Genomic DNA, 20,569 nt, shown 5'->3' on the forward strand with positions numbered 1-20,569 from the left:
ATAGATGACAGGGGTGAAAGACGTGCAACTGTTGAGCAACTGGCCGCCCAAATGAATAAGCGACTACCAACAGTATCTCAATGACGACGGTTCAGCGAACATTGGTGCACATGGGCCTCAGCAGCACGTATCTGGTTCACGCAGCCACGCTGACTGCTATCCATAGGCGACAAAGGCTGGAATTTGCATGCCAGTGTCGCAACTGGACGTCCGCTGAATCACGTTTTATACTGCTTCGGACGCATGGCTGTTGGCGTGTGCGGCCCTGCATCAATCATTGGAAGGCTCCAGGCCGAAGGTAGAAGTGTTACGGTCTGGGGAATCATTTCGTGGCATTTCTTGACTGATCTCGTCATTCTGGAGGGCACAATGGATCAACACAAGTATGAATCTATCCTTGGGGACCGTGTCCACCCCTACACGCAGTTTCCTTTTCCGTGACACGATGCCGTCTACCCGCAGGACACTGCATCGTGTCACACGATTCGCAGAGTACACGGATGGCTCGAAGAGGACCAGCACGAGTTCACTGCACTACCTTGGCCAGCAGTCTTCCCGAATTTAAACCGAATCGAAAATCTACGGGAGCACCTCAATTGCACTGTCTGCAGCGTGGATCCTCAACTAAGAAACCTAGCGTAGGTGGCCACGGTGCCAGGATCGATATGGCAACGCATCCTTGTCGGCACCTTCTAGAACCTCACTGTCTTTCTGCACGTCCACACTGAAAAAGGTGGTTATTCAGGCTCTCGACAGGCGGTCACATTAATCTAACTGCTCTGTGTGAATTAGCGTTCTCACTTGTTCTCACAAAGTGAAAAATCCTGTTATCATGGCGGTAAAAATAGTGCAATTCATTATTGTCAGTACTCTCGATCATTTGGTAAAGATAGTCCTGAAGACATGCAGTAGCCATTCGCTTTTTGTATTGACACGATGTGCGCTTTTACCCATCTTCATGTGGCGAAACATTTCTTTATCTTCGGCAGTATAACATTTTTACTGATTGCATTTTGAATGGTGCAACTGTCTTTCGTTCTGCGATTTGTACCTCTTTTTTCGCCTTTATACCTGTAGAAGAATCAGTTTTATGTTCACTGATGCAATGACTCAGAGTGACATTCACCATGTTACCTACTAGTGTGTTGGTTTATATTGTTCTTTTTCTATCGGAAAGTACATCTTAAGTGAAGCTGCAATTATCTCACACATTCCAAAGCTAATGTTTACAGACTTTGTATTTCTGACCTTTAAAGTTAATACATGCATCCGGATGGCTATAAAATTGTGTAAAATATAGTGTATACGCTGTAATGAGTCGTACCAGATTACCTTACTGACTTTGTCTGTCCTCTTCATTGCCATTATATCTATTAAGTGTGACTTTGTGACCAATGATGCATAGCGTCCAGAGTAATAAAACTTATATCGCTAGAACTTAGTGAAGACAACCAGCATCGCACGCGGAGTGCAAGCTGAGCTTAATATCTGCAGCATAGTGCCCAGAGTCGATCGCGATCCTCTGGTTTGGAGCCGTGTGGAGGGTCTAAACCAGAGGCTCAGACGACTCTGCGACTATAATGGTTGCAAATTCATCGACCTCCGTTATTGGGTGGAGAACTGTAGGGCCCCCCTAGACAGGTCAGGCGTGCACTACACACCGGATGCAGCTAGTAGGGTAGCAGAGTACGTGTGGCGTGCACACGGGGGTTTTTTAGGTTAGAAGGACCCCCCCTTGGGCGAAACGATAAAATACCTGACGGCTTACCAGAGAGGACATTATCATCGTTGATAAAGAACGTCCGTCCTCAGAGACCAAAAACAGGAAAAGTTAACGTAATATTGGTAAACTGCAGGAGTATCCAGGGCAAGGTTCCTGAATTAGTATCTCTTATTGAAGGAAATAGTGCGCATATAGTATTAGGAACGGAAAGTTGGTTAAAACCGGAAGTGAACAGTAACGAAATCCTAGACACAGAGTGGAATATATACCGCAAGGATAGGATAAACGCCAATGGTGGAGGAGTATTTATAGCAGTAAAGAATTCAATAATATCCAGTGAAGTTATTAGCGAATGCGAATGTGAAATAATCTGGGTTAAGTTAAGTATCAAAGGTGGGTCAGATATGATAGTCGGATGCTTCTATAGACCACCTGCATCAGCAACCGTAGTAGTTGAGCGCGGGCTGCAGTCTGGAACCGCAAGACCGCTACGGTCGCAGGTTCGAATCCTGCCTCGGGCATGGATGTTTGTGATGTCCTTAGGTTAGTTAGGTTTAACTAGTTCTAAGTTCTAGGGGACTAATGACCTCAGCAGTTGAGTCCCATAGTGCTCAGAGCCATTTTAGTTGAGCGCCTCAGAGAGAACCTGCAGAACGTCGTGAAGAAGTTTCGTGATCATACTATTGTAATAGGGGGAGACTTCAATCTACCAGGTATAGAATGGGATAGTCACACAATCAGAACTGGAGCCAGGGACAGAGACTCTTGTGACATTATCCTGACTGCCTCGTCCGAGAATTACTTCGAGCAGATAGTTAGAGAACCAAATCGTGAAGCTAACGTTTTAGACCTCATAGCAACAAATAGACCGGAACTTTTCGACTCCGTGAATGTAGAAGAGGGTATCAGTGATCATAAGTCAGTGGTTGCATCAATGACTACAAGTGTAATAAGAAATGCCAAGAAAGGAAGGAAAATATATTTGCTTAACAAGAGTGATAGGGCACAAATCGCAGAATATCTGAGTGACCACCATCAAACGTTCATTTCTGAGGAAGAGGATGTGGAACAAAAATGGAAAAAATTCAGAAACATCGTCCAGTACGCCTTAGATAAGTTCGTACCGACTAAGGTCCAAAGCGAGGGGAAAGATCCACCGTGGTATAACAATCATGTACGAAAGGTACTACGGAAACAAAGAAAGCTTCATCATAGGTTTAAGAGTAGTCGAATCATAGCTGATAAGGAAAAGCTGAACGAAGCGAAAAAGAGCGTAAAGAGAGCAATGAGAGAAGCATTCAACGAATTCGAACATAAAACATTGGCAAACAATCTAAACAAGAACCCTAAAAAGTTTTGGTCATATGTAAAATCGGTAAGCGGATCTAAATCCCCTATTCAGTCACTCGTTGACCACGATGGCACCGAAACAGAGGACGACCGAAGAAAGGCAGAAATACTGAATTCAGTGTTCCGAAACTGTTTCACTGCGGAAAATCGTAACACGGTCCCTGACTTCAGCCGTCGCACGGACGCCAAAATGGAAAATATTGAAATAAACGATATCGGAATTGAAAAACAACTGCTATCACTTAGTAGCGGAAAAGCATCCGGACCAGACGAGATACCCTTAAGATTCTACAGTGATTATGCTAAAGAACTTGCCCCCTTTCTATCAGCAATTTATCGTAGATCGCTGGAAGAACGTAAAGTACCTAGCGACTGGAAGAAAGCGCAGGTCGTTCCCATTTTCAAGAAGGGTCATAAATCAGATGCGAATAATTATAGGCCTATTTCGCTTACGTCAATCTGTTGTAGAATAATGGAACATGTTTTGTGTTCTCGTATTATGACGTTCTTAGATAATACAAATCTCCTTCATCATAACCAACATGGATTCCGCAAACAGAGATCATGTGAAACTCAGCTCGCCCTATTTGCCCAAGAAATTCACAGTGCCGTAGACACTGGCGAGCAGATTGATGCCGTATTCCTGGACTTCAGGAAGGCATTTGATACGGTTCCGCACTTACGTTTAGTGAAAAAAATACGAGCTTACGGAATATCGGACCAGGTTTGTGATTGGATTCAGGATTTCCTAGAAGAAAGAACACAACATGTCATTCTTAACGGTTCAAAATCTGCAGATGTAGAGGTAATTTCGGGAGTACCGCAGGGAAGCGTGATAGGACCTTTATTGTTTACAATATACATAAATGACTTAGTTGACAACATCGGTAGCTCCGTGAGGCTATTTGCAGATGACACGGTTGTCTACAAGAAAGTAGCAACATCAGAAGACTCGTACGTACTCCAGGAGGACCTGCAGAGGATTAATGCATGGTGCGACAGCTGGCAGCTTTCCCTAAACGTAGATAAATGTAATATAATGCGCATACATAGGGTCAGAAATCCATTCCAGTACGATTATGCCATAGGTGGTAAATCATTGGAAGCGGTAACGACCGTAAAATACTTAGGAGTTACTATCCGGAGCGATCTGAAGTGGAATGATCACATAAAACAAATAGTGGGAAAAGCAGGCGCCAGGTTGAGATTCATAGGAAGAATTCTAAGAAAATGTGACTCATCGACGAAAGAAGTAGCTTACAAAACACTTGTTCGTCCGATTCTTGAGTATTGCTCATCAGTATGGGACCCTTACCAGGTTGGATTAATAGAAGAGATAGACATGATCCAGCGAAAAGCAGCGCGATTCGTCATGGGGACATTTAGTCAGCGCGAGAGCGTTACGGAGATGCTGAACAAGCTCCAGTGGCGGACACTTCAAGAAAGGCGTTACGCAATACGGAGAGGTTTATTATCGAAATTACGAGAGAGCACATTCCGGGAAGAGATGGGCAACATATTACTACCGCCCACATATATCTCGCGTAATGATCACAACGAAAAGATCCGAGAAATTAGAGCAAATACGGAGACTTACAAGCAGTCGTTCTTCCCACGCACAATTCGTGAATGGAACAGGGAAGGGGGGATCAGATAGTGGTACAATAAGTACCCTCCGCCACACACCGTAAGGTGGCTCGCGGAGTATAGATGTAGATGTAGATGTAGAGTGGGACAGCCCTCAAAAATTGTGGGTAGAGTGAGATTTGTAGCATCAGATCTATATTCGTGCCTCCTGTAACAATTAGTTGCATGCACGAAATGTATTCGCAGTTGCGAATACGAAAAACCCTTCAGCTATATAATGGAATAAGGACAATGAAACTGTGCCGGACCGAGACTCGAAACCGTATTTGCCGCTTATCCCAAGCGGTTGCCTTATCGTTGGACTATCCGAGCACAGCTCACGGCACAACCCACGTGTCAATCACGTGTCTACAACCTGCACTCGTACATCTATTACCTACTGTATATATTCGTACATGGGAGACATTTTAATTGAAAGTCCTTTGCTCAGTGCAAATAAATACGAAATTAGACCACCTGATGAATGACGGATCGGAACACGATACAACAGCGATTCTGCGTGACATGGATTCTAGAAGTCCTCGGTAGGTTTCAGTAAGCGTATAGCATCGGATGTCTGCTCACTGGCAGCGCAATTCCCGTAAATTACGAGCCGGTGGTCTGTGGGCGCGGAGCTAACCCCGATAGCGTCCTAGACGTGTTTCCCTTGATTCAGACCACGCGATATCAATGGGTTTCCCCAGTTGTGACCCGCCTCGGCGCCGCGTACATACTTCCCTCATCCCGTCGCGCGCCTGCAATGGCACCAGACGTTATTCAGTCTCGTAATGTGAAGTGGGACATCAGTGTATGAAACTATTAACTGACGTTTCTTCTCCATTGGCGGGAGAGATATTCGGAGATAAATCGTAGCCACATGGAAAGCTCTAAAGGATCTATCTGTATTACGAGCTGTATAAGTGACACCAGTATCCGTCACGTGATGCTACTTGGTTGATTATTTCTGGCTAGTCATACTGTTCTCAATTAAAAGCAATTGATCGTATAGACAGCCTAAGGAAATTGTTAAGCACCATTATAATTACAAGAGAAAAAACTTTGGAGGTGAAGTGAATAAAACATGCACGCCACCTTTGCGCCAGGAGAATACGACCGATTACTTCTAATCAAGAACTATGTGACCAGTCAGAAATTGTAACACAATCATCATCATGTGACAAACAGTAGTGCCATGTATACGGCTCATAATGCGCTTACGATTTCAGGATGCACTACAGCTTTATATACAATTCCCAGTTTGAGTCTGAAGATACTCCAACAGATGGGGATGAATAGTTTTATACATCAGTCACGGAGTGTCAGTCCCAAAGTTTTATGTGAAGGAAACATTGGCTGCTACGTTCACACTGCACCTTCTCGGATTCTGTTCCAATCACTGGTGACATGCTGCCGTGGGTTGTTTGCGAAGCTAATACTGGGTACGTTGTGGGTGCATGTGGCCGCTCTGATCTCAGCCTTACCATGTTGAGTACTTCAGATGGTAAAGATGTAAGAGAAGCAGAGTTCCTGCTTCTGCAAATAAATGTGCCTAATCAGAAATTTTTAATCGGAGTAAACTGTAAATCACCCAAAATCGGCGCAGTGGTACTGTCATCCTAGTCCGCACTCAAGTCACGTAGTAAGAGCATTTGATTGTCATGGGAGATACAGGTAAAAAACCTGAAGCTAAATGTTCACACTACTGGCGATTTAAGGAGACTGTTTCACTCTAACGATCTGAGTGTCACACCTCAGGGTCCGATCATTCAACGAATCGTTAGAGTTGATGTATTGTATTTTAACCTCTTTTTCAATCAAACACACGTATCTATCAACTTTTGAGGTCAGGAATAAACATAACGAACCTTAGTAGCTCTGGAACATGTAAGAAAATTGTTACTTCACTTCTCACGTAATTTACGATAGAAACAAAATATACAGGGTGTTTTGGGAGGAAAGGTCAATATTTTAAACAGTGATAGTATAAGTAATACAGAACAAAAACTGCTACATGAACGTAGGTCCGCAAATGCTCCTTTAGGGAGGTATGGGTATTGAAAGGAACTTTAATTCTACAAAATTGATGTGCACAGCGTGAACTTATACACAATACAGCTGGACCGTAACGTGGTTCAAATGGTTCAAATGGCTCTGAACACTATGGGACTCAACATCTGAGGTCATCAGTCCCCTAGAACTTAGAACTACTTAAACCTAACTAACCTAAGGACATCACACACATCCATGCCCGAGGCAGGATTCAAACCTGCGACCGTTGCGGTCGCGCGGTTCCAGACTGAAGCGCCTAGAACGGACCGTAACGCGATTTTCTTGCAAACAATGCACGGGTGCATGCCATGTTTACGCTATGCAACCTACCACGTATTATGATCATGTTACGTACGTAGTACAATTGCCCGTTGTTTGCGCAGTTGTGCCGTGTAAGCCGCATTGCGTAGTGTAGCGCCAACTGCTCCGTTAGCTGTGTAGTGTATGGTCTTAACTGTGTTCGTACAAGCGTTGCTAACAATGCGACACGTCTACAGTAATGAGGAATACGCAGATATGGTGTGTTTATGGCTTCTGCGACGGTAGTGTTACCGTTGCAAGAGAATAATAGCACAGGCGCTTTCCGACTCGACGATTACCTTATCGCAGGTTGATAACCAAAGTGTTTATCACTTTGCGTGCAACAGGCTCTCTCACAAGTAGACATTTTTCGCCCGAGCGTGCACGTCAACAAACTTTGCAGGAACGGGGAGAAATTATCGCAAGTGTTGAGCGAAGTCCCAGTACAAGCATACGAAGAATGTCCCTACGTATGAATGTCCCACAGACACGTGCATGGGAAACATTACAAGCGAAAAACCTGTATCCCTTTCACATACATCGTGTCCAAAATCTCCATGTTGGCTACAATGCCCAACGACTTCAGTTCTATCACTGGGTAACTGACAATAGTCATTTGCTTCCACACTTACTATTCACTGACGAAGTCGTTTTCACGATATGGAATAATTATCGATGGTCACGGGAAAATACGCTTCAGTGGGTAGCAATTTCCAAGTTCGTTTTGCCATGAATGTTTGGTGCGGAATGAGCGGTAATCTTTTGATAAGTCAATTTACTATCAATCAGCGATTGACGGGAGAGAGGTACCTGCATGTTTTGGAAAATTCATTTGTGGAACTATTGAAAGACGTTCCTTTAGCCAAGCGAACTGGAATGTACTTCCAGCATGACGGTGCCCCTCCACATGTTACCTTACCTGTGAGGGACCATCTCAACCGTACCTACCCTAATCGCTGGATTGGCCGTGGCGGTGCTATTAACTGGCCCCTAAGATCACCTGACCTTAAACCTTTAGATTTCTGTTTATGGGGTTGGATGAAATCAGAGGTGTACAAAGTGAAGGTGTATTTACACGAGATGAACTGCTTCGTCGCATCGTGGACGCTGCTGAATTGATTAGCAACCATCCACAGGCAATTGAACAAGCAACACAACAAGTTATTGCTAGAGCGCAAAAGTCCATTGACGTTCATGGTGGGCTATTGGACTGTGAACTGTACAACATCTGTACGATAAGTGTCAAAGCTGTTTGTAAAAGACGTGGTACGTCTTTTTCAACTGAATACATGTAACATGCATGTTGTAATGCATCATGTACTAAATGCAAAGTATATAAACATTATGTAAAAATGTGTAACATAACTGTAGTTCTCTGTAACTTTGTTTTCAAGAAAATCACGTTACGGTCCAGTTGTACCGCATATACGTTCACGTTGTGCACATCAATATTGCAGAATTACAGTTCCAAAAAAAAAAAAAAACTCAGTTTGTTCAAAATGGCTCTGAGCACTATGGGACTTAACATCTGAGGTCGTCAGAAATTAGAACTACTTAAACCTAACTAACCTAAGGACATCAGACACATCCATGCCCCAGGCAGGATTCGAACCTGCGACCGTAGCGGTCGCGCGGCTCCAGGCTGAAAAGCCTACAACCGCTCGGCCACACCGGCCGGCCTGCAATAATGATATGCCCAAAGCATCTTAATTTCATCTGCACTATTCTGGCCTCCAAAGAATTTCTTTTTTGTCTTTCTTTTTTCAATTTTCAGTCCATGCAGTTTTCAGAATCCTTCTCCAAACCCACATTTAAAGAAATCGATTTTCTTTCGAATCATAATATTTCATTGTCCTGAAATCACACCCGTACAAAACAACTGGAAAGATTAAAGTTTTAGCCATTTTTAATTGGCCAGTTGTAACAGTTTCCTTTCCTTTCCTTTTGCAACTTAATTGCAGCAGCTTTTTCAAGATGTACAATTTCTCTTATTTCCTCACTGCAGGAGCTACTTTTCGCTATCGTATATCCGAAAAATATATACGTATGTATCGATTTGCAGAATGATTTTTCCATCTGTAGTAACTTTTTTTTTTCAAATTTAGCCGTAGGCCAAGTTTTTCACTTTCTTTTCACTTCTTCATGTAGTACAGATTTCTAACTAGTTGAATAATGTGATGTGGTATTCCCATAAAGAATAGCGCGTCCCACATTTTTGAGTGGTTTACACAGTCAAATTCTTTGCTGTAGTATATGAAGGACATAAATTAGTCTTGTCGATAATTCTCATGTTTATGTTTTGCAAGCATTTGGTACCAGAGCTACTGTTCTTACTGTACTGTAATTTTCACCCAGTTTTGGTTCTCTTTTGTTAGGATTATAATGGAAATGGCTTTTTCCATTCTGTAGACCAAATGCATGTGGGTGAAATGTTTTGGTGTTATACCGTTACTAACTAAATTGCTTCATTTCCTCCATTTTTGATTATTCGAGTTAGAAACCTTTTTTTTTTACTTTATTGTTATTTTAACACCTGAACAATCAGGTAGGCTGGCAGCGGCATGCTACGCCGCTCTTCAGCCATAAAGTTGACAATCACAGTACAAGAATGGAGAATGAAAATGAACATAGTTAGAGGCAAAAAATAGTGGTCACAGTCACACAAAAAACACGGAGCCGTTCACACTCGACGAGAAAGACACTGAAAACACGTTGACACGGCGCACATAACACTGATGAATCCGATGGCACAAGTGAACGGAGAAGCATGACGGCAGACACTGAAAACACTAAACGACGTCACACACACGAGACACAGATAGCGATGATCTCCGGCGCGCGAAAGTCCACGTAGCGTGTGCGAGTCCGGGGACCTTTCAAGAGGGGAAGAAGGGTGAGGGCGGGTGGAGAGGGTGGAGAGGGGAGAACAGTGATGCCAATGGCTGAGGAGAGGGGAGGAGGAGTAGAAGGACAGGGGAGGGGAGGCCCGGGGGAGAAGTGGGGAGAAGGGGGGGAGGGATGGAGGGTGCCCAAAGGAACAGATACAGGAAGAGGGAGGGAGGATCAAAGTTGGGAGGAGGGGTAGATGGAGGGGAGGAGGACATCATCAGGGAGGGGGAGCTGGCGGAAGCCACCTTGGGAGAAGGTAAGGAGGGTGGAGAGATGGAGACCGGTGGGACGTGGGAATACAGGCGCGGCAGTGGGCGGTGGTGGGAGAGGACCGGGGAGACGAGCGGGTGAGGAGGATCGAGTTTATGGGAGGTGTACGGGATCCGTATCCTTTCAAGGAAAAGGAGGAGGTGGGGGAAGGGGAGAAGATTGTACAGGATCCGCGTAGGGGAGGGGAGACGGATGCGATAGGCGAGGCGCATGGCGTTCAAGGATTTGGAGGGATTTATAAAAGGTAGGGGGGGCGGAGATCCAAGCCGGATGGGCATAACAAAGGATAGGGCGGATGAGGGATTTATAGGTGTGGAGGATGGTGGAGGGGTCCAGACCCCACATACGGCCGGAGAGGAGCTTAAGGAGACTGAGTCGGGAGCGTGCCTTGGCTTGGATTGTCTGGAGGTGGGGAGTCCAGGAGAGGCGACGGTCGAGGGTGACACCAAGGTACTTAAGGGTGGGAGTGAGGGCGATAGGACGGCCATAGATGGTGAGATAGAAATCGAGGAGGCGGAAGGAAGGGGTGGTTTTGCCTACAATGATCGCCTGGGTTTTAGAAACCATCAATCCGCGGATCTCTTATACCAGCAGTTTCTTTCAACGTTTATGCAACCTCCTCTTCTGTACTTGCGGATTCATCATATTGCGCCGTTTCCTGATTGTCGTTCAGTCTTCCATTGTCCCTGTATACTTTGTGCAAATATTACTTCTCCTTTCTAAATATGTCACTCCATTTAGTTAGTCTCTTGTTTGTGGTATCGATAGCTATGAAGTCACAACGTAGGTGCGCTCTGCTAGGCTGACACTACGACACCGACGACAGCGCCCCCTAGCCGGCGCTGTGCAGCTCTAAGAGCGCCGCTCCAGATTCTGCCCATTTGATTCCGAGCAGACGACCTAGCAACTTAGCTTTTACTTCATAGGGGGCTAGTCGTTACAGACTTTGTTACTTCAGTTACTTCAATGATAGTTTGTCTCACTGCTAGTAGCTCTTAGCGTTGATACCTGTACGCTTCGCACGTACGTCCTCATCTCAGGGAAAGTAATATTATAATTTGTACACGTTCATACACCAGTAAAAGAATTTTAACTTACACGCAATACCGCAGTACTTCACCTTTTCCTGCTCCTACTCGCTTCCTACATTCGGCCCACCCTTCAGGAGCAGACCCACGCGCCGCCTACCGGGCGAGATACAAAATTATTGCTGTTCCTTTGTACTACACTAGTAGCCAGTCGCTCATTAACATCGCTGACAACGGAGTCGAGTAAGAAGCTGCTACCTCTGTGGTACTGCTCTAATTCGCTGCTGACCGTGGACAGTCTGTTCTTTACGTCGCCAGACATTTTACCGTATTCAGCCAAACACTTCCTCAGATTTCAGGCGTAATCCGGTCGTCTCTTGCATCGTGTTCGTGTCTGATGCCGTTGCCGCATCCCTGGCTATTTGCACAGTGAGGTTTGGCGTGTCGTGACCGCACAGGGCACCATTTTGCTGGTACTCCTCTGTTAAAAATATGGTCGAAATTCAGTTTGAAAATTCCATTAAATAAGAAATAGGATCAATTCATCTTAGCAATCACGACAAGACCAGACAAGGCGCTACTGCGAAATTCTTCGCAGTTCCACAATTCCATAAGTGTTGTTTTTAATCAGACCGTTTGGTTCTGAGTTACAATAACGGAGAATGTGACAGTTCCTAGGCTCCATACGATTCAAATAATACTATCTGATAGTGTTGGTAAGGGAAATGAAGTCCCATGCTTCTTGACAGAGCATAGAGGAACGATGCGGGAGACCCGCACAGCCGTACTAGGCAAGGTCCTAATGGAGGTGGTTTGCCGTTACCTTCCTCCGACCGTAATGGGGATGATTGATGATGAAGACGACACGAGGCCCAGTCATCTCGGGTCAGGTGAAAATCCCTGACCCCGCCGAGAATCGAACCTGGCACCCCGTGCTCGAGAGGCAAGAACGGTACCGCGAGACCGCGAATTGCGGACTGATAAAGTGTTATTGACGCCAAACAAAAAAAAAAGTGTCTGATTCGTGTAAGTTTGTTACAAAGTAATGTGACAGAGCAAACTGAAAGTTCATAACACTGCCACAAGTTAAATCCAGGATACTCATATACAGCTTACAAACATATGTGAATTTATCAAATCTTTTAGATTAATGCTTAATGAGTGTTTTGATAGCTACAGTCTGCATTAGTCATTATTTGCTTTCTATTTCGTACGACGACATTATTTCATTGCTATCCCATTACTGACAATCATAAACTTTTAATGTTCACTTATGTAGAAGCAATATTCAAGTATAATTTACGCACCTACATTTTATAATTTGCAGGATGAAATATGGCTTGTACCAAGTGGATTTCGATAGTCCAGATCGAACGAGAACACCAAAGGAGTCTGCACATTTCATGTCCACAATCTATGGGACCAGACGAGTTCCAGAAGAATTCTTTCGCTAGAGATGCTGAGACAGTGTCACTCCATGTACTTCAGTAAAATAAAATACTAATTACTAAACTTTTCTTTTAATGTGTAACACGTCCTAGTTTATTACCCGTCACGCAGCTTTTGGTATTCATTATTGATGTTATTATTATGACGTACTCCACAAATCAGTTAATGCATTTCTTATATCTGTGTCACAATGAATAGCTACCGATAAATTCGTAATTTGTTCTTATGACATCTTTTTATGCGCTGTTTTTAATACATCTGCTTCTAGGCTGTACCTGCTGTGTGTTTTGATTAAAGACATCTGCAAATTCTAAAATTAGATAAACGAAATTAATGTGCCCATGATTTTCTTTATGAAGTTTTTTTGCTTATTAACTTACACCTATTTAATGAGTGGAAAACAATTACATGTTTTTGATCTGAAGCAGAAATACAGTGCAGTCCTGAAACACAAAATCAAACTAATCTCCGGCCGAACAGGCCACGGAGGTCCAACGGGACCGATCGGCCGCCGTGTCATCATCAGGCCCCCAGGCGTCACTGGATGCAGATATGGAGGGGCATGAAGTCAGCACACCGCTCCCCGGAGCCGCTACTTCTCAAACAAGTAGCTCTTCAGTTTGCTTAAAAAGGACTGAGTGCACCCCCCAACAGCGCTCGGCAGACCGGATTGTCACCTATCCAAGTGCTAGCCCAGTCCAACAGCGCTTCACTTCGGTGATCTGATGGGAACTGGTGACACTACCGGGGCAAAGCCGTTATGCTACTACCACACTGTGCTTTTTTTCTTTTATTACTTCAGTTACCTGAGCAACACCTTGAACAAGCAGTGGTACGTTCTAGAGAGAGAATCTCACTTACAGTTCTTCAGGAAGTCTCATTACGATGAGAAGTATGTTGAAGAGTAACAGTACTTATTCTTTAATGATTTTGACATTTTGCCTGTTCTTGTGAATACAACTCATTTTGCTTTTGATTTTTCTAATATTTACGTTGTTGGAATATCTCTTTTTAAATAAAAGAGAGCAAAATTATGCATTTGCAAGCACTATATTTAGCCTGAAAAAAGACATCTGTAAATTGTAAACTTACATAAATGAAATCAATGTGTCCTTGATTCTCTTTATGAAGCTTTTTGCTGCATATTAACTTATACCTGTTTAATGAATTGCAAAAAATATACGTTTTTGATCTGACGCAGATATACAGTACCGTCTGTGATGCACACGTGGAGAGGTTGAAGGTGAATCAGATCCTGAATCAGATCGTCCCACTCCACTCTTTGGTTATGCAACGAAGTTGACGGTGAGAAAAATCCATTTGGACAAGAAACGCAAAGAAAGAGAACATACACGAGTAGTTTTCATAAATTACGCTACACAAGAAATATCTTCATTGTTCCTATAAAAAATACACTGCTCAGGTTGAACATTATGACCACCTACCTATTAGTCGGAATGTCCACTTTTGGCACGTATAGCAGTGGCGAAACGCCGTAGCATAGAAGAAATGAGGCCTTGGTATTTCGCTGGAGGGAGCTGGCACCACATCTGCACACGTAAGTCATCTAACGCCCGCAAATTCTGGGGAGAGGGGCGATGAGCTCTGACGCCACATTCAGTCACATACCGCATGTTTTCGATCGAGTTCAGATCTCGTGAGTTGGGGGGTCAGCACATCAGTTGCAATTCGTCACTGTATTTCTCGAACCATTCCATCACACTCCTAGCCTTGTGACATGGCGCATTAGCTTGTTGAAAAATGCCACTGCCGTGGGGAAACATGATCGCACGAAGGGGTGCACGCAGTCTGCAGCCAGTGCGTGATACACCTTGGCCGTGATGGTGCCTTGCACGAGCTCCACTGGACTCATGGACGCCCACATAAGTGCTTCCCAGAACATAATGGATCCGCCACCGTCTTGTCTTTTTCCCGCAGTACAGGTGTCAAGGAGGTGTACCCTAGAAGGCGACGGATTCGCGCCCTCCCATCAGCATGGTCATATCTTGATGATTCCCCCTTTCATACAACACTCTGCCACTGCGCCAACATCCAGTCCCGATGGTCACACGCCCATTTCAGTCCCCCCTAGTTGTCGATGTCGTTGTGTCAACATTGACACAGGGATGGTTCGTCAGCTGTGGAGGCCCATCGTTAGGAATGTTGAGAATAGTGCACAAAAATGGTTCAAATGGCTCTGAGCACTATGGGACTTAACTGCTAAGGTCATCAGTCCCCTAGAACTTAGAACTACTTAAACCTAACTAACCTAAGGACATCACGCACATCCATGCCCGAGGCAGGATTCGAACCTGCGACCGTAGCGGTCGCGCGGCTCAACACTGTAGCGCCTAGAACCACTCGGCCACTCCGGCCGGCGTGTGTGTTCACACATCTACAGTCTTTCCGACATTAAGGTCTGATGTTAGTTCCGCCACTGTTTGCCACCTGTACTATTTCACCAGTCTGCCAGTCCGCCCCTATAGCTGAGTGGTGAGCGTGACGGATTTCCGGCCTACGGGCCCGGGTTCGATTCCCGGCTGGGTCGGGGATTTTCTCCACTCAGGGACTGGGTGTTGTGGTGTCTTCATCATCATTTCATCCCCATCCGGCGCGCAGGTCGCCCCATGTGGCGTCGAATGTAATAAGACCTGCCCCGCAAGGGGCCTCTCGGCCAATTACGTAGCCTAGCCTACGACGTCCGAGAGGTGAACGCCCAGTTCCACAGCGTTTGGATGTGGTTTCACTTTTATTTCGTTACGTGTTGAAGGCACTCACCACAGGCCGGAGTGGCCGTGCGGTTCTGGCGCTACAGTCTGGAGCCGAGCGACCGCTACGGTGACAGGTTTGAATCCTGCCTCGGGCATGGATGTGTGTGATATCCTTAGGTTAATTAAGTTTAATTAGTTCTAGGCGACTGATGACCTCAGAAGTTAAGTCGCAAAGTGCTCGGAGCCATTTGAATTTGAACCACAGGCACTCCTCGAACACCCAACAAGTCTCGCAGTTTCCGAAATGCTCGTGCCGAACCTCCAGGCCACCAAACTGCTCTCGGCCAAACTGAGCGATCGCCCCCCTTCCCTATTCTACACACGGACAGCACGCTCTCTGATACTACATGCAAAGTGCGTGTGTCTGACTAGCAGTCATTCCTCGCCAGACGACGCTGCTATCGCCTGGACGTGTTTATATCGACAGTAGGTTGGTGGTCATACTATTACGGCTGATCAGTGTATAAAATAATGTCCGATTGTATTTTACCTCCTTGAAGCCTCTCTTTAAAATTGGGATTTTTGTTACAGCAGATGTGTCTGTTAAGTAAGTATGTAAACTTCATCATGTAGTTATATTTTCACGCTGCACGTAGTTCTACAAACACACACACACAAACACTCCATACAGTAGCGATTCTACGTCCTATGATTTCGACAAGTGCTTGTCAGATGTAATTCGTCGTGGCATCAGTAACGAAAACGCTAGACGGTTGGAACTAAATGTGAATGCTTCATCTGTGTCACACCTCCAACATTCCTCTGTATGAACACGGCAGTACTTCATACGCCGACTTTCGGGCAAGTTATGTGGCTCCTACTCGCTATGTGTACTTCATCTGTTCCTCAGAGCAAAAACACCCTAGCCCCGCACCTCACGCAAGAGATAGAACAGCTGTGTCGCATCATAACTGAAACACAAGTCCTACCGTGCCCGTTCATAAAACAAAAACATTCGCACATTCCTCCGCTGTTGCTGCTTTCATCCTCTGGATGGAGCTACCCTGCATTCAGCACACAATTCAATGCCGTGTTTCTTTTAAGGAGAAGTTAATGGACTTCCTTCTCTCACCCTCATTAGGATTCCTCAAAAATTAACGTAAGTGGCCAGTTGCCTCTCTGTCAAACAATAAAGCCTATGTTCCTCTTAGTTATATTTATTTCTCTTTTAGCTTTGCGATGGGTCACGCCACTTTGTTTTCGCTGACATTTCTTAATTGTGAGTTTCACGTTCCTGTTTCCCCCTCTCTTCAACCCCTTCCTATCATGCCCAATGTACTAACGCTTGTAATTAAGACCTACCTTCTCTTAATTTCTATTTATTGTAGTACGTATCGTTAATAAATATAAACGGTGTGTGTTTTCGTATCTGCACTATTGTAATTTTTAATTTCTAAATGCGTTACAAGGTGCTTACCACAGTCTATGTAATGTAAAATATGAAGAATGCCTGGCTAGGTGCACGAGACGGCTGGATGGTCGCATTATTGCCAGGTAAAATGACTAAATAAATAAAGATGCCTGGGCCATAACACCAAAAGTATAAGCCAGTGAGTTTGCTCCCCATGGTGTAATTAGATTTAGAGTCTAGTGTGTAGTTACTATGAATACTTAGAAACATCCACTACAAACCAAATATCGTAAATCAACAACATTGCAACAATTTTTGTTTTCTTCTTGAGGCATACAGAAAACTGAGAAGCTTATTCATCAGATGCCCACCCGGTTGGCCGTGTGGTCTAACGCACGGCTTTCGGGGCGGGAAGAAGAGCCTGGTCCCCAGCACGAATCCGCCCGGTGGATTCGTGTCGAGGTCAGGTGAACCGGTCAGTCTGTGGATGGTTTTTAGGCGGTTTTCTATCTGCCTCGGCGAATGCGGGCTGGTTCCCCTTATTCCGCCTCAGTTACACTATGTCGGCGATTGCTGCGCAAACAATTTCTCCACGTACGCGTACACCATCATTACCACGCAAACATCGGAGTTACACCCGTCTGGTGTGAGACGTTCCCTGGGGGGTCCACCGGGGGCCGAACCGCACAACAATCGTGGGTTCGTTGTGGGGTGGCGGAGGGGTGAAGTGGACTGAGATAGTCGTCGTGGGGTTGCGGACCACTGCGGCTGCGGCGGCGCGGAACCTCTCCTTCGTTTCTAGGTCCCCGGTTAACATACAATACAACACAATCCATCAGATGCGATTCAGTTTTTGGAGCAGTTCCAGTGGTTATACTGTAAAGATCAGAAGCAGGCAACGCGTCTTTTGATCATTATAGATACAGGATGCAGGAAAGGACCAGTTTTAAAAAGGTGAATGAAACCAGAACTTGCCAGCGAATTATCTGCTATGACATCAAGAAGTAGTTAACCGCATTCAGACTGACTGTTTAAGATATTGTCCTATCAATTAAATACATTAATAAAACAGGTGGTACATCTGTTTGTTAATACAGACAGCACAACAGAGGGGCATTTCATTTGAGTCATACCTAAGCGAAAAGGTTAGTAAAATCAGTTTCTAAAGATTATAATTAAACCCAATTAATGTCTTTGTGTACTTGCAATTAGTATCCCTCATATCGTAGATGCGCTTAAAGTATTCTGACGTAAGGCCCTATGCGCTGCCTTTGTGTATGTGTGTGTGTGTGTGTGTGTGTGTGTGTGTGTGTGTGTGTGTGTGTGTGTGAGTGTGTATGTGTTTGTGTGTGTGTGTGTATGTTATTTTTCATTACTCAGAATAAGTAACCCATTATAGTATTAAATAAACTTACATATTTCGCTACGGTTTACACAGTTCGAAGTTAAAGCAATTTGCATGTGTTAATTTCGTAACTGAAGGAGTCGGAGAGATATAGTCATAAGCCACATACAGCTAGTTTTGAGATATAGCGAGTTTAAAGTTTCATGGAAGTTAAAAATGTTCAAGACAAAATAGACACTTCCATCTTGCTTTTAATTACACTGTCATACATTACAAGCCTTGTGTAAAATACATGATCTTCTTTCTGTTATGTAACAATTTGAGAATCATTTTAATTACGATGTGGTCGAAAATGGCTTATGACTGTGTCTCCCTGAAAATAATTTACAACACAAAATACGTTTTAAAGGTTTTATTTTGAAAATTATGTAACAATTAGTAATTTTCAACAATTTTTGCACTTTCACAAACACACATACATAATAAATAAGTTAATCTTATACTTTATTATACGCTGTAAATGTGAAAACAAGGAAGTTCTTCTACTTCATCATCGTTCACATTATTTCCAGTACATGACCGGAAAAAGCTTTGACATGCTGGAGGTATGTAAGCCATTAGAGGCAGTACGTCATCAATCTTTTTCTGATTAATTTGAAGTGGCTTTCAATATTTTATTGGCATCTGAAATAGATCTGATTCAGCAGGTCTTCCTTTCCTCTTGCTACGTAGATCCACTGACGTGAAGGTTCCGGTTATACAGGAGCAAAGGTAGCCCATGAGGGTCGGCAACTCATATAACACCACAGACGACGAGATTGTCTATGCCCAAGGCGTACCCCAAGGAACCATGGTAAACACCGGCTATTTACATACAAGGTAACGGAAACAGACATTCCGAGCACTACTTCCTGCAGGGGGAGCTTGAGCCACGGCCTGCAGGAAGTATCACTACGCCAAAACCTGATTGGCTGGAGACAGCTATTTAGGGGCTAGAACCAGGCCTGAAGTTCAGTTCAGACCAGATGCCGACCTCGTATACTGCGACCGTTGAAGATTACGTCTTCGTCTCGCAATTGGACTGTTTCTAGTGTGTGAGAGAGTTACGGCGGACCTTTGTGGAAAATTAGAAGTGAACTTTTGTTTGCATCTATTAGGAGACTTTTTTCGTTATTGTCATCAACCTTGTGAGCTTACATCAATAAAAGTTTGTGAAAAATTGCGAATTGTCAGTCACAACACAAGTGGCGACGAATTGGTGCCTGCATGTGTCGTCCTCATGGCGGAAGTTGTCCTTCAGCAGCTGGTCCAAAGTGTGCATGACTTACTACAAGGTTTTCAGCAGTCTTGCAAGAACTCACATGCTACACAGGAACATTTATTTAAGGAACTCCTGCAAAACCTCCCGGTTTCGCCCCCCCCCCCCCCCCATCCCACCCCAGCATTTTAAAATCCACCAGGTTGTGCAGGAGGCTGCCCGTCGTTCCTACTTTTTGTCCTGGAACCAGTCCAAGGTTTATATTCTCCTGTCGAAAATCCAACCTCGACCTCCGGATTCTTTGACTTTCTCCCAGATTTGTGAGGTTCTCGCAGCTTACTACCGACGATGGTTCCACGTGTTGGCTGCCCGTGTCGAATTTTACCAGTGTCGCAAGAAGTCTGGCCAATCCTATCGCCATTGGGCAGCGGAACTGCAAGGTCTCAGCCGGAAATGTCACTTCAACACACAAGTCTCCAAAGAATCCTACGCGGACGAGATGGTACGCGACCACCTCATCCAGGCCACCCCTGAAGCGGCTTTCCGGCGCGACACACTCGGTCTCGACGATCCAACTCTGGACCAGATCATTGATCTAGCATTTAAGTACGAAGTCTCTATGGCGGCCGAGAAGCGCTTGGAATCCTAGGCGGAAGTGGCGGCCCTCCGCGACCACGACGCCTTGGAGCCCGTCGCATCACTGGTGGAGGTCGAAGACGTTGCCGCCATCCGTCCCATGACCGGCGTGGGCCATCCTGTTCTGTTCAGCGTCGACAGGGCAGCCGCCCTGTCCAGGAACTTGCGCCCTCGGAGGGCTCCACGAGTCTGGCGCAGACTGTCAGTGCACGGAGGCCCCCGCGCCCTAGTCAGTGCCACCAGCCCCTCCAGCTGCCATCCTGCCGGGATGCTTTAAGAACCTTTCACGGGAAGACTGCCCTGACAGGTGTGCATATTGTACAGTGTGTACCCATAACAGACATGCCAGCTCGGTCTGCCGATCTTGGCAGCCCCCTCCTCATACGGCCATTGACTGTCGGGGGCCTATACCCATGGATGTCAACCAGGTGCAGTCTTCGGAATCTTCCAAGCTGATGATCGACGTTCAGGTCCACGGTCGGCCACTGCAATTGCAGGTGGATACGCAGGCAGTGATCTCACTG

At 45.1% G+C, this 20,569-nt stretch overlaps 1 protein-coding gene across 1 annotated transcript in view; it reads left to right on the plus strand.

Moving 5' to 3' along the window:
- Positions 1-12,689, plus strand: part of LOC124622771 (myrosinase 1-like) — a 101,417-nt gene extending 88,728 nt beyond the window's left edge. The window contains exon 11 of the mRNA XM_047148562.1: positions 12,563-12,689. Within this exon, the coding sequence (XP_047004518.1) occupies positions 12,563-12,689 (127 nt within the window). The remainder of the gene's footprint in view (positions 1-12,562) is intronic.
- The last annotated feature ends 7,880 nt before the right edge of the window (positions 12,690-20,569 follow it).

This window comes from Schistocerca americana, chromosome 7 (assembly GCF_021461395.2).
Source record: "Schistocerca americana isolate TAMUIC-IGC-003095 chromosome 7, iqSchAmer2.1, whole genome shotgun sequence".
NCBI classification, from domain to species: domain Eukaryota; kingdom Metazoa; phylum Arthropoda; class Insecta; order Orthoptera; family Acrididae; genus Schistocerca; species Schistocerca americana.